This window comes from Chinchilla lanigera, unplaced genomic scaffold, assembly GCF_000276665.1.
Source record: "Chinchilla lanigera isolate Chin_1 unplaced genomic scaffold, ChiLan1.0 scaffold00064, whole genome shotgun sequence".
NCBI classification, from domain to species: domain Eukaryota; kingdom Metazoa; phylum Chordata; class Mammalia; order Rodentia; family Chinchillidae; genus Chinchilla; species Chinchilla lanigera.
The window spans coordinates 5,928,988-5,944,341 of NW_004955465.1; the positions used below are offsets into that span (position 1 = coordinate 5,928,988).

Genomic DNA, 15,354 nt, shown 5'->3' on the forward strand with positions numbered 1-15,354 from the left:
AAAGTAAAGTTTTGTCTTTGTAGTTTTCTTGATATTGAGGACTGGACCCAGGGCTTCACATATGCCCTACCACTGAACTGCACCCCCAGCCAAGACATTTTTAGAAGAAAGCAAAAAAAAAAACAGCTGAGCATGGTGGTGCACACCTGTAATTTCAGGTATGGGGCAACCTAGCAAGATCCTGGGGGGCGGTGCTGGGACTATAGCTCACTGACAGAACGTGCATGGTTTGATCTCTGGTATTGGAGAGAGAAGGGGGAAAGAGGGAGGGGGAGAGGGAGATCGTACTATTACAATAACTGGTTTTTAAAATTTTAGTGAAGATCATACCAGGCAGCTTAAGATATGAGAGGTAGAATAGGATCATAAAATCTTTAAGTTAAAATACTGTGTTAATTTCATTTGCATTTCATAGGATGCAAACTTAAGACAGAAGGAAGAACCTTAAAACAAGTGTTTTTTACTGTAAAGGGTAGTAGTTACTAAAAGATTTAAGGAAAATGATTATTAAAATCATCCCAAAGGTGCAGTCACGCTTTCTGGTTTCTGTTGTGTTGCTTTGTGATCGGCACCATCACTGGCAGCCTCGCCGTGCCAGGTGAGGGTCGGGCTTCATGCCCCATGCCTCTCTTGCCCACCTGCTCGCTATCAAGCTTAACCCCGTGAGGGTTTAGAGTATTGGCTTTCTACACTGCCATTATGATTCTGGCAATTGTATAGTATTTGGTTATTTGATTCTTTTCTTTGACTGGTTAATTATGGCATCGGTATAGGTTTTATAGTTGTCAGTTTATTTTCTTAGCTCTGAAATCTTATTTCCATTTCATTTTGTATTTTATCATCACGTTTCGGCTCTCTTACTAAACTCACATTGTTATTTTGTATGGCAAAGGACCTGTGAAGAACTTTATTAGGTTTTCTTTCAAAATAGCTGCTTTGTCTTCTTTCTCTCATCTATTATGTTCCTCTTTACCCTCCCTTCTGTCATCTGTTTTTCTACAAATTAAGGTATATATTGGAATTCTAAGAGTTTTGTCAGCCTGTCTTTCTAAGCATGCCTGTTGGGGGGCGGGTGGTGTAGCTGGGTGTCCCGAGTCTCGGTTTCTTACTAGAATCTCTGTGCCTATTCTTGGCCAACACTTTTCAAAGTTTCTATTATGCAATTATGATTCCTTCCTTCTTTACTAAGTGATACATTTTTATCTTCATTTAACATTTTATTTATTTTGCAAGGTATTTAGAGGCTAAGATTTTGCTTCATTCTGCTGTCTTTACCTAGAAGACTTTAATATCTCTAAAATACTTACTTTTAGCACTTTATTAGAATTTTCACGTATGTATTTATTTGACTGTTATAACCTCATAAAATAGATATTACTGTCCTCCTCACATTATAGTTTAAGAAATTGATCCTCATGGTGGTTTAACACTGATGGGTCTCCCATAATAATTGGAAGAGCTATTGTACAAACCTGCTTCTGACTCCAGAGTTCACAGGGTATTAACTTTTAATCACCTAAGAAAAGTCTACCTCTTTGGGCTACCACTCTTGGATTCCCTCCTACTGCACAGGCTCTCACTTCTCAGTCTGCTTGGCGAGGGCCCACTTGTTGTCTTGACTCCTAACGCTGGGTGCCCCTGTGCTTGGTCCCTGGGCTGCTTTTCTGTCTGTACGCACTTGCTTGGTGATTGCATATAAAATCACAGCTTTAAATTTTCTCTCTGTGCCAGTCAGTAATGCCGCATGTATATTTCTACCAGGACCACTCACTCGAGTTCCAGACTTTTTATCCAACTGCCTGGTCCACCCGACGCTCAGTAGGCCCCTCTGTATTACGTGTCCACCACCAAATGCCCGTTCCCTCTCACCTGTGCTCTCCTCCTGTCCTGTCCGAGCAGCCCCGTGAATGACGTCTCTGCTTTCCTCCTCTGTCGCCCTCCCTCTCCTGCTGTCCTTCCCCTTCCTCTCCTTTCCCTCCACCTCACTTCCCTCTCTCCACCTTCCCTCTCTCTCACCGAGATGTCTAATGAGCATCTCAGTGTTACATGTCTAGAGCTATGCTTAAAAGCATTTTGGGTCAACTTTGAAAATACAGTAAGAATCAAACCATCCTCACCACCTCACCAGATGCTACCTCTCCGAGTTAAGCCAGCCGTTCCTCACTGGAGTTTTCGTTCCAGTAGCCCCCGACTCGTCTCTTTGTCCCTTCTCTTTCCTCCCTATAGTCTGTACTCCACACAGGAGCCTGAATTACCCTTTTATATAACTCAGTTCTCATTGTGATACTCAGAATATCCTTGTTTCACATAGATTAAAATCCAAAATCCTTATGACTTGGAAGTGTCTACCCATCGGCCTCCCTGTGGCCTTATATCCTGCCATTCTCTCTGACCTCCCCTTCATTGCAGCTGCGCTGGCCTCCCAACTCTTCCTCTGATGTGCCAGACACACTGCCCACCTCAGGGCTGTTGCACTGGCTGCTTCCCCAGAACGCTTTTCTCTCAGATGACTTCTTAAAGTTAGTGTAGTTTCTAAAACATTGAGACAGTGGGGGGAAACCGCTTCCTACTCAGTTAAGCATGACTAGTGAGTGATGGTGATGTGATAGAAGCTTCTGCGAAATGGGCCTTTTCCTCCTGGAGTCACTAATGGTGAAGGAAGAGAATAGTTGGTGTGGTTGGGTGATTTTCTCGGCTTTAGGAAAGCAAATTCTCTAGATTCAGAAAGCAAACATTTTCTAATGTGTACAGGGTTAAAAAAGAATGACTTCAGGAGGACCGAACTTTCTAAAAATGGACGTTCGGCTTAAATACAAGGACAATCCCATTGAGGACAGAGTGTGTCCATGTCAGATGTGTTCTGACTAAGTATAAAGGGTGTAACAAGTGACCAAATGAGGAGCATAGTGCTGTAACTTTTTAGATTAAGTTCAGGGCGATCTGAAAATGGTGAAGCACCTAAAGATAGCAAAAGGGGTTTTTAAGTTATATTCACAGAGCCAGGAAGAAAAGGAAAAAAGGAAAAAAAAAAAAAAACAGGAAATGAGAGAGCCAGTACTTGGGAAAGATGACGTCATATTAATACACCACAGAAAAAAGGCAGATCTAATCAACTCCCATTTTGTTTTCATCTTTTCTTTTAGAAAAAACAATGGTTAGGAACCTAATTTTCAGCCCTTAAGTACTATCTTTGATAGAACTAAAAGTAATGGTTACTGATAAAAACACAGCTTTTTGAAAACAGATTTCTCCTCTTTTACATATTTCCAGAGGAAAAGGCCTGACATTTTTCTGAAAGAGAGATCATAGTCACTGCCCAGTTAGGGAACTTGTGACCTAGCTGGGCCTGACGGGGCAGGACGGCGAGGCACGATGATAAACCGATCAGATCACCAGGCCAGACAAAGCAAAGGCCAGACAAAGCTGTGGCCTCAAACCCCTGCTCAGGGAATTTCAGAGAAGGGGGAGTCTGTGCAGGGAAAGAAACTGACCTGGGAGAGCTTTACGAAGGCCGTAGCCTTCAGATGGCTTCTGGAACTAGTCGTGCATTTGAAGTAGAGGGAAAGAGTTTAAAACATAATAAATTGAATATTTCTTGACTGATTACTGTGTGAAGAACCAAGTGGCTTTATTAATATTTAGATCGTTTACTTTTAAACATGGTATCTACTGTGTTGTCTCATTTATCATGTCAGCCCTGAAGTCTTCTTCTTAGTAAATGCTTATTTTCCCAGTGAGGAACTAAGGTGCTGAGAGACTGGGAGCAGCAAGCACAGCGCCTGGCGCACACATTTGCTCAGTAAATGAGAGCGGATGCGCAGGTGCACCAGGGAACATGCCCACGGCCAGGCACGACGACGTCTCAAGCGAAACTTGACTGAAGTGGACTCCTAGCCTGTGCACTGAGTACTAAGTGCTTTATTTGGATGAAATGAGAACTTTTGTGGACAGAAGTAAAATAGATCTAGTAAATGAGAAGATCTGAGTAACTGAAAAGTTCAGATGGGTTTCACTGGTCAGACAATAAAAGAGGAAATAAAGTGTTGAGGGTAGAGAGCCAAGTCTTTAGAATTAAAAGGATCTACTTTGAAATGCTTTTTCTCATATTTATTAGTTATATGACTTTTAGTAACAGCTTCACTTGTCTGTGCCTCAGTTTTGTCGTTTATACAACAGGCTAGTGTGTTTTCTAATAGGAAAGTGAGACTAAGAATGGTAATGCGTGTGAAGTTCTTAGCATAGGCCTTGGCACGTAGCAAATAATAAATAACTATAATAATTATTACATGAATAACCTTTGTCTGCAATCTCTCATCTAGATGTGTTTTAGATTTCAGGGTTTTTTGGAGTTGGGAATTATTTTCCTAAATAAAATGAAATATTTTGGAATGATAACCAAATCTAAACATGAAATTCATTTATGTTTCATATATACCTCATAGACATGGAAATTTACATACTGTTATGTTAGACAGTATTTTTAGTGTACCAAAATTTTGCCTGAGACCCACCATAGGAGATGTGGAATTTCCCACATGAGTTCTGCGTTTTGGAGCATTTGCGATTTTGAGTTTTCCGATTTAGGGATGCCCAATCTGCACTAGCATTTGGGTTCTTTTTTTTGTTTTGTTTTGTGTTTTTTTGTCTTTTCTTCCGGTACCAGGAATCGAACTCACGACCTTGCGCTTGCCAGGCAAGCGCTTTTGCCGCTGAGCTAAATCCCCAGCCCCTGCATTTGGGTTCTTAAGAGATGGAAATGACCTAATGAAAATGGTCCAGAGAAAGTTGAATTTTTTAGTGCTAGTCATGAAGAATTAGAAGACGAGAGCAGAAAGGCAAGAAGAGTAGTGGATGGATGTTGAAGCAGCCTAGATTGCCTGCCAGTGGTGCCTGAGAGAGCGGTCTTCCGAATGAGGGGAAAGGGAGGGAGGACGTTAAGGAATCAAGAGGGACGATGTATAGCAGATGCATCAGAAGGTCGTGTAAGTTACATTAGTTGGGTATCTAACAGAATTCTGAGATTGCTTCCAACTGCGGATCATTGGAGTTAGTACTTATGTGCCCTTTGGCTTGCATTTCAGAGCTCAAACATGATGGTGGTGCTAATTACAGCATCCTGAACATATTGACAAAACTAATTTTTCAGGCCAGGGATTTAACTCAGTGACATAAGTGCCTGCCTGGCAAGCGCAAGGTCCTGAGTTCATTTCCCAGTACAAAAAAAAAAAAAAAAAAAAGATTGAACTAATTTTTGCCAGGCGTGGTGGTGCACGCCTAATCCCAGCACTCAGGAGGCTGAGGCAGGAGGATCTTTGCAAGTTCGAGACCAGCCTGTGTTACAAAGTGAGCTCAAGGCCAGCCTCAACTGCATAGTGAGACCCTGTCTTAAAAAGACAAAAAACAAAATAAAAAAAAAAAAAAAACCTAATTTTTCCCTATAGCTTTCCTACCAGCCACCAAAATAATGTTTTTTATGTAGTTTCTGGAGTTAGAAAAGAATCCAAGTAAGTTTCTTATTGAACAGGGTACTGATTGAAAAATTCATTTTCTGTTTTATTTTAGTGCAAGCAGCAAATGACTCTGTCCGTCGACTCCAAGAGAAAGAACAGGAGCGAAGAAAGGTAAAAGTAGATAATTTGGGTAACGGGGCATAGAACTGCTGGGTATTTATTTCCATGTCCTTAGCAGTTGCTTTTGATCAGAAAATTGTCTGAATTTATGTTTTGTATATTGTGATTTTAAAAGATTTTAAAACATCTAATTCACTGAAGATGTACTGAGGAGGTGTGGTCACATGACTGAACCATCAATATTTTTATAATTCAAATTACAGGCCTCATTTTTCCTTTTCAGTATTTCCATCTTTTCCCTGAAAGTAGTATTTGTCTCATAGAGAAGAGAGAAAATAGGACTTTTACATGGAGCAAAAATACCTACCAGATTGGAAGTATAAATCTTTCCTTTGAGCCTGAAGCATAGACTGTATTATGTATATTTCTTCTAGAAAAGGAAGCATTCATGCCTGTGGATGGATTATTTAATGAATAGTCATAGGAGTATGTGAATCACTTGTTGGGCAGTGCTTTGCTTATTTGAATTATATCTTAACTAAACTCAGATGTGGAAAAACAGCATAAGAATCTAAGTTCCTGTGATAATTTGCTGTTTTCACTTAAAAGTGTTTTTGTAACTTATTCATTTACTACTAAGAAATGTTGAAAATACTAAGCCACTCTGAAAATAATGCTTTTTAGCACTTGTGTGTATCAGCAAATGTTATTATCACCATCTCTTTGGAATGTGTTTTAGTTAATTGACAATAAAAGTTCAGATCTGTCACTGTATAAATACATAATGGAATGAATCTTTCCAGAGTTCTAATTTCCACACCCTCTCAACTCTAGATGTTGAAAAATTTGAAAATGCAGCAATTTGATGACTTAAGCTTTAGTGAAAGGACTTGACATTTAAGACAGACGGGAGGGCAGCCCAGGGGTAGCAGGATGAAGTGTACCGGCTCAGGAAGCGGGGCCATTGCCGAGCACATGGACGAAACGGCAGAGCGTGGTCAGGACCATGTGTCGCCCGCACAGTGCGCAGAGACAACGACAGCGGCAGTGTCAGGGCGGGAGTGGGCTCTGCCGGGCTGGGCAACTGACATTTCTTTTACTCTGCACCTTACTAGGTGCCGCTGGGGATAAAAGCTCTTAATTTGTTAAGTTTAAGGCAGTTCCTACATTCAAGGAGCTAAAGGTCTAGGAGTCTCAAACCACCGACACTAATGTAATGTAGGACAGAGCCACAAGCCGTGATCAGGTTACATAGAACTTTGTGTGATCTCAGCAGAAGGAATAATTTAGTAATTAGGAAAATGGTTGGATTCAAGTGTAACCTTGATTGGTAAGTAAAAATTTAATTGCTAGATGATTAAAAGAAAAATATTGTAAGGAATGTAGTGTAAAGAAAGGCAAGAGATTTGAGAAATCTTTAGATAGGGCTGGTGGGTGCAGTACCTATGTGGATATTTTTGAAGAGGATCATCGAGGATCTTGAATGCTGTGTTAAATAGTGTTACTGGGGACACCAGGAACATTTCTGTTTTTAAGAAGCAAAACTATTTGATAGAATACTGGCTCTACATCTTAACTCTCTTGGCTGAGAAGTTCAAAGTAATATTCCATTTTCATGTTGCCTCTGTAACACAATGTGGTGTGACTGAGATGGAGTCAGAGGATTAAGGACACACATATTAATTGGTCTAAGACCTCATCAGAACGGTTACCACTCTGATAAATGGTAGTTCTTGTCATTCTTGAGCAGAATGAACCTAAAATTATAATTGGAATAGTCTCTTTTTTCCACTTTGAACTATTTTCCTATTTGGTATAGTCACTGTATCAATAGTAGGAAAATGACCAGATTAGATTAAAAAAAAAAAAAAAAAGCCACTTGATTTCTTCTATTTCTGGTGATCAGTTCCCTACATTAGCTACTCTCTGTCTTTGACTGAGATCCTGAGCATCAACCACCTCATCTGCAAAATAAATACCTGTTGTGCCTGTGTGATAGATTTATGGGGTAAATGGCCTTATACAGTTTATGGGAAATAGCTTTGCGAACTGTGTATCACTATCCAAATTGTAAGGTGGTATTTTTTTCCCTGCCACTCCCTGTTTGTTTAAGATTCAGCTAATCACTGTGGACGAGAGCTGTGAGAGTGAGTCAAGCACTTGCAGTGTTTCCCCAGTCATGCTTTTCCAAATTAAAAGGTACAATCCCATGGTTTTAAAAAGAAAAGGGGCCTTGCTAGGCACAGTGGTGCACCTGTAGCACTTGTGAGGCTGAGGTGGGAGGGTTACTTGAGCACAAGAGCTCAGAGCCAGCCTGTACAGATAACAAGACTGCATCTCAAAAACAGGTGGCAAGAATCAAGAAATAAGAATGCTTTAATCTGATTAAGTATATTTCTTCTTTGCATTATGTCTGGCAATTTTATTAAACGAATTTTTATGGAAAGATTAGTATTTTAGAATAAACTGATTGTTATTCCACCAAGAATTAGTATTAAATTTATAAAACCTACATTTGTGAGAAGCCATGCTGACTTTTTTTCAAGATACAAGTAATTTAATAAAATTAATCAGCTTAAAGTTATTAAAGGAATGCATTTTCACAGCCTAGTGAAAATTCTTTACATTCTTACTTGGACAATAAATTTTTAGTCTTTTTATTTTTTTTAGTGCTTACATAATTAGCAGAAGACTTGAAGTATGGATATTTAAGGATTTGCTTTACTGCCATATCTTTTTCTGAAATTTACAGATAGCACAGATTTTAGACTACATATATATTTATGATAGATATATATATATATCTATCATAAAGGTAAAGTTTAATTCCTCATGTAACAAATATATACAAAGGGAAAAATGATCTGTATTTGTATTTTATAACCTAATGCTAATTGTTACTTTCGGTGATTATGTTGGCCACATTGCCTTTGAAAGGCTCTCAGAACAAAGAAAGATGGGAGTAGTAGTGGAATAAAATAAAATATTACTATTAATCATTACTTCTTTTATGTCAAGACAATTTGTGGAATTCTGTGGGAAGTAAATTGATAAACATCATTCATCTAAACCACATTTCCCACAATTGATATCTAAAAGTATACTCAAAGGAACAATAAATGCACATTTCCAAGTTATTTAACATGTCTTGAGAGCTTTCTCTAACACTGTGTTGCATTTTGGGTGCTAGCAGTAAGAGTAGTGAAATGCAAATACACTTGGCTTATAAAATTCTCTGGCCCTTAAAGTGTGCCATCCAGAGAGATGAAGTGGTTAATGATACCTGTCAATCACTTCAATTAGGCTCACGCACAAGCATGAATTTTTGAAGCCCACTGGAGACAATAATGTACTAAGTGTGACCGCTTCTGTTTCAACTTATCCACGTATAGTTATTAAATTTAGTTATGCTCCTTTATGATTTTTTTTCATGAGAGCAGAGAGATCACACAGAGCCATGTTCTTGATAGAGTTTGAAAATGCTGCATAACATATTAGTACACACTATTCTGTTTAAAAGTTTTTATCGGTTGTTGTTCTGATACTTCTTCCTGGCTTTTCCCTTGCCTGTGTAAAGCGTATGTAAATTTAACACATGTATGTTACTGACTGATGCTCCAGAAAACCTCAACCTTAGTTGGATGATTTAGATCCCTTAGACCAGGGTTTCTTGACCTTCGTGCTGCTGACGTTTTGGACCAGATAGATAATTCTTTGCTGTAGATGATGTGTGTGTTGTAGGATGTTTAGCAGCATCCTTGGCCTCTGTCCCTCAAGGTGCCAGTAGCCCTTCCTCACAAGCAGAAGTCTCTTGAGGAAGACGCCCCCGCCCCCGAGTTGAGAGTCACTGATCTACAACTCACACAAGCAAAAACATGTTTTATTGTGTGTCCCTAAGTTCATTTACAAGTCAGTTTAGCTTCAAGATTCTTGAGTTTAGCTTCAGGATTGAGTTCTATTTAATTGATTCTATTTAAATTTATCTCTTACTGGAGATACATATATATATATAAACTATCTGTTGTAACTTAATTTGCACATTTTACTGAGACAGTATCATAGCTAATGATTTTGGCTACACAATTGTAGCTCATACATACATTTTTCTTTATTGTTTTAAAGTCAGCATTTTCTAAGTTTTTCATAGGAAACAAGTATCCATATATTTAAGAATATATTTGACTTCATTTAAGGAGAACCCAAATTTGATTTAAAAGTTTTTTATTGTGGTAAAATATATGTAATTTTACAAATAACATAAAGTTACTTTAGCCTTGTTTTGATGCTGGGGATCACCCCAGGGCCCACACATACTAGGCAAGCCATGTACCACCGACCCCCCTCTAACCCTTACCTAGCTGTTTTCAGCATCCACTACAGCAGCCTTAGGTGTGTTGACATTGCTGTGCAACCATCACCCCCATCTCTGTTCCACCTTGCAAAACTGATGAAAGTCTACTCATTAAATATTAACCCCCCCATCCCCTTTTGAATCCCTTCCCTGGCAACTGCCATTCTACTTTCTCTATGAATTTGACTGCTCTGGGTACATTATATATAAATATAATCAAATTAATATTTGTCTTTTTGTGACTGGCTTATTTCTTTACCATAATGTCCTCAAGGTTCATCAGTGCTATAGCACGTGGCAGAATGTCATTCCTTTTTAAGGCTGACTAGTTGTCTAATAGATGCATATACTGCATTCTGTGTATCGAGTCTCCTGTCTGTGGGCACTTGGGCTGCGTCCAGCTTTCACTGTTGTGAATGGTTCTGCTGTGAACATAGGTGTACAAATGCCTGTCCAGCCTCCGCTTTTACTTCTTTTGGGTATATACCCCCAAAATAGAATTATAAGATCATACGGTAATTCTAAGTTTTAAGTTTTTGGGAAGTAATCATAGTATTACACATGCTTAAGTTCATCACAAAGTTTAAGTTTTTATCTTCTTTAAGCTTTATAACTTTAATTACTTTAGATGGTTCTTTTGAGATATATTCCATACTCTTAGATGTTTTTAATTTATTAACCATCACAAGTTAATTGCATGAATTGAATATTATTGAAAATATCAAATTTGATATTATGCAAACATGGTGATTGATATCTTCTGGGAGATTGATATCTCTTTGGAGTTTGATATCTTCTGAGAGACAGACAGACAGAGACTGAGGGAGGGATCGAAGGAGGGAAGGAAAGAATTGTGTTTTATGCCAAATGCTCCCAAAAGCTGTATTTGAAGATTTTATGTCTCTCTCGTCATAGGGAGCTGTGAGGCTGATGACTGTCATTCATTTCTTCCCATCTCACTTAGCAGCTTTTTCTTTTTCTCAGTGAAACCCAGCTAACGAGTTAGAATGGTATTTAATGTAGGCCAGATCGGTTCAGAGTCTTCTGAGAGCTGCGCGACTTGGGAACGGACTTTGTGGTATCTGTTGTTGTTGTTGTTAGCTTAACAATCTTACCAGGTAGTTCTCAACTGCATTTCCAGTACATTTATTAAGGTAGCTAGGTCTTACTTACATAGGGAGACTATAGCGTTATCAACACGTGAATGTAACGTCAGCGTCCCCTGTTGTTTTCTTTACTAGTTGCCATGAAGATGCATAGCGATTATTATTATTAAAGGGGGGGCTAAGCAAAGATAAAGAGGAGGGACTTTAAGAACCTCTTGATAAGAAAGCAAGACCAGATTTTCCTATGGATTTGGGAGTTGTCAGCTTGCAACTTACCATCACCTGGACTTCGAGGCCAAGAAGTGATGTGAAAACTCCACTTGAATGTGCATATGTTGAATCAGAATATCTTGCAGTTCCAAAACAGAAATACTGATTGTGGGCAGTGTCTTGAAGGCTTTTCTAATAGCCACATAGCAGTGTATATATATCAAGGAGAAATGAACTGAGGGCAGAAGTTGGAGAGACAGTTACTTTTATTTATCTGTATTATTTGAATTAAGATAAAACCCAGTTCTAACATTAAATTGTTGAACAAAAATGTAACTGGTGGGGGTAAAAAGTGATCCTTCTAGATGTTTTACTTACGCTTTGTGTAACAGTATTTGCCTTTTATTAAGTACCGCAGGTACTGAGTTAGGAACTTGATATGTATGAGTATTATTTAATGAATGTAAAGTATTACTTCCCTCATTTTTAAGTTAAAGAAACCTGCTTAGCGCCTGCAGCAGGTGATGGGTGAGCTGACAGTTAGAGTGAGGCGGGAGTGCCTCCCACATTTGCATTTCCCCCACAAGCCGCACTAGGAAAAGTGCTGCCTGGTGAGCAGGGAGACCAGGGAAGACAGGTGAGCTTCATCAGCCAGATCAGAAGGTCAGATTGGCCACGAGTGGCATTTTGCTTGAAATAAAATGAAAAAGTTAAATGACATCTGAACGTGGATATTTAATGCTTTCTGTGTTTATTGAAAAATAAAGTTAGCTGGGTGTGGGTAGTACATGCCTGTAATCTCAGCACTCTGAGAGGCTAGGGTAGAGCGTATCACAAGCTCAACCTCAGCTTGGGCAACTTGGTAACTTAGTAAGAGCCTGTCTCAAAGAAAAAAAAAAAACATTTTTTTAAATGACTGGGAAAATACCTCATTGTAAAGGCCCTTGGTTCAATCCCTAGTACCGCAGGCAGGCAGGCAGGCAGGCAAAGAAGTAAATGTGGAAGTCAGAAAGACCTAAATTTGAATTGACAGCCCAGGAATTGGGCTGTGTAACAATGGAGATGTAACAATGGAGAAGTAAATGGAGAAGATGTGTAACAATGGAGAAGTAAAAATTACTGTTAAGCCTTGATTTCTTTGTAAATGAGAATAGTGTAATCTTTTAAGAGAAGTTTGTAGATGTCAGTAAGCTGTGGAAAGCGACTAGCAGGGATCTGCATGCTTAGAGCAGTAGGATTAGCTGGGCCTCAGCAGCACAGTGCCATCATGACCCAGACGAGAGAGGACGCAGAGCGATGAGGACAGGAGGGCTCCATGTCCGTCTCTCCCTGAGTGTGTAGCTCTTCTTCTGCCAGCTAACACCTGAGTTACCGGTGTAGTACCAGGTTTCCCTGTTCCGTTAGAGCCCTGGAATGAATGTGCAGGAATTGATAATGACGTCAGGTGTTTTATAGCTTCTTATGGTTTGCATCTGTCACAGATTCTGTTCATATAATTAATAGGACTTAGTCCTCTAAAGATGTGGATGTAGAATACTCAAAATAGTTACAAAGTTAACTTTTCATGCTCTTTTTCTATTTAGTTTTTTATTGTATGTGTCAAAAGATAATAATTGAAATTGTAGTTTAGGGGAGGATAACATATGTTCTTTATAGTGTCTCATCTGTCTTGTGATGCTCAACAGAAAAATATGTTCACATCTTTACATAGAAACGCTAAGGACCGTCTCAAGAACTAGGATGTTTTAGGCCTTGATTTACTGTTAAGAACTGGAACTGAGCCAAAAGATTGCTTGAGTTCTCCTCCAGTGACAGATTTTTTTCAAGTACATGTAAAAATTTTTTGTAAAACACTTGAATTTCTTATAATAGTGATTCCTTTAGCTTCTTTTTTTTATTTTAAAGAGAGTAGTAAATGAGAAACAAACTTCAAACTTGATAGAAATATGTAGTTAAATGGAACCTGAGCAAAATAGATGTATAAAAAGTTAATTGGAGCTTAGTCATTTAAAGATACAAGACAGTTTTGAAATTTCAGGGTTGTGAGAATCCATGTTCAGTTACAGTAAGTAAAACTTTAAATGTTTCTAATACGTCCTGTTTCTTAGACATTAAAGCTATAGTGCAGTGTTTTCATGATTCACTAGCTGGTTAATATAGTCACCAAATATCAAGAGATAAAGTTATATCTGTCTCGTCTACATACAGAAGCAGTTGTCTGGAAGATGTAGCGTGACTTTCACATTTCCTTTTCTCAGATGTATAATGACCATTTAGTAGCTAGTGAGAAGCAGCATCAGCTCCAGTGGGAGGAGCTCATGAGAGAAGAGCCCCATAGGCGGGCTGCAGTGGATGAAGAGCACCGGAGAGCAGTGGAGAGGCTGAGAGAGCAGTATGCTGAGATGGAGAAGGACCTCTCGAAGTTCGCAACCTTTTAAGAACTGAACCGCCACGGTGACAAAGGAGGAAACATTGACTTCTGCCCACATCCTTTCACCAACCATGTAGCCTCTGCTTCAAGCTTAGCAATATATCTAATCAGTGGCACTCTTATGTCAGAGGAGAGCGACTTCTGTAGAAGCCCGATGGAATGTTCAGCAGGAGAGCGCCACGTCGTTCCCTTTTAAGTGCCTATAGGTGACTGTGCAGATGGGAAGCTTGGGAGGAAAAGCGGGATGAGCTCACTCTTTGTTAATCAGAATTGGTTTTCTTTTCCAACATTTAGCTCAGAGAACTGTAAGCACGGACTTCCTAGGTAACATAGTCCATGCTCATGTGGGGTTAACATTAGTTTATTATTGGGGCTTAAAGGGCAGCTGCTGTCACAGCTTCCCTGGCTGTGGGAAAGATAAGCGTGCATAAAGTATGATTCCATGAGTAAAGTCAAACAAACAGCTGGCCTTGGGGAGAAGGTTGCACTCGAGAGAGCTAAGAGGGAAAGCGTGGTCTCCACTGTGACGAAGGCCACAGCGGGCTTTGAAGCGCTTGCTGGGAGAAGTTGCGGATTCTGCAGCGCAGCACAATGCCATGCTTTTCCCTGGGTGAGAAGACACGCGTATGAAGGTTTGTGGCCTTCTAGTCCTTAATATTTTCATCTTTTAAAGTGTGCTTAGGACAAAAAGTTTACCAAAAACACATTTCGACGTCTAGGCTTTTCAAGAACCATAGTCTTGCTCAACTGTTTACCTCATTTTTTGGTCTGTTTTGCTGTGGGTAAGTGTATAACATAAATAATGTCTGTGCACGTTTCAAGTATTTACTGAGCAATCAGCAAAATCGGCCAAGGAGTCCCTCTGGAGCCATCTAAGGATTCTGGCTCCGAATGAACCAGAAGTGTTTGTCCACTTGGCAAATGATCTGCGTTAAATGTAAATCCTTTCTAGTGTTAATGTCTGTGCTCATGAGCAGGCGTATTATGATGAAACATCTACCAATTCTGTCATCACTGTGATCTTTAAAATCCGCATTTAGCAATCTAATGGAAGAATTTACGTTGATTTTTTAATTTGCCATAAACCCAGCAAAAGTAAATGCAATAATCAAGAGATTTATGGCAAATTAATTTGTGGTATGGATAAATCTTTTTAATATTTTTATTGCTTTTCAGTAAAGAAAGGCATAAGAAAGAAAATATCCAGTTCTCTTGTGTTATCTCAGTGTTGCGACTACAGAAAATTGACAATGCTTCCTGTGTGAATTTATGGCTTACTGTCAAAGCTTCATTCTTGGCTGCATGTTGAAAATGTGATTAAAGTTAATAGAGGAGATGAAATAAGTATTTGAGATTTCTTTCAATAATACTGAACTTCTGCCAACTTTCTCTGCCTGCTACTGTAGCCTTGACAGGTTCATCAATCATCCTCTGGTACCTGGACTAAAAAGAGCACTTGCTGACACTAAGGCATGTTGGAATTTTCTTAATTCTCTTTCAGTGGATGGAAAAAAAAATACTTCCAAAAATACCCCTTGCATGAAAAGGGAGGGGAGCCCTAAATGAAAATTCCCTTTGTATCATAGGCTCTTTTCGGAATGTCATTAATTACACCAGCACACCATAAGTGTCTAGGGGGCTTCTCAGACCAAAGTGAGTTGAGGGGGGTTTTAAGCCTTAAATATT

At 39.2% G+C, this 15,354-nt stretch overlaps 1 protein-coding gene across 2 annotated transcripts in view; it reads left to right on the plus strand.

Annotated features, from left to right (window-relative positions):
* The window catches only part of Bloc1s5 (biogenesis of lysosomal organelles complex-1, subunit 5, muted), a 33,902-nt gene extending 18,893 nt beyond the window's left edge, over positions 1-15,009 (plus strand). For both annotated transcript variants that reach the window (XM_005398846.2, XM_005398848.2), the window contains 2 exons: positions 5,563-5,621; positions 13,496-15,009. In XM_005398846.2, coding sequence (XP_005398903.1) covers positions 5,563-5,621; positions 13,496-13,675 — 239 coding nt within the window. In that variant the 3' untranslated portion in view covers positions 13,676-15,009. The remainder of the gene's footprint in view (positions 1-5,562; positions 5,622-13,495) is intronic.
* The last annotated feature ends 345 nt before the right edge of the window (positions 15,010-15,354 follow it).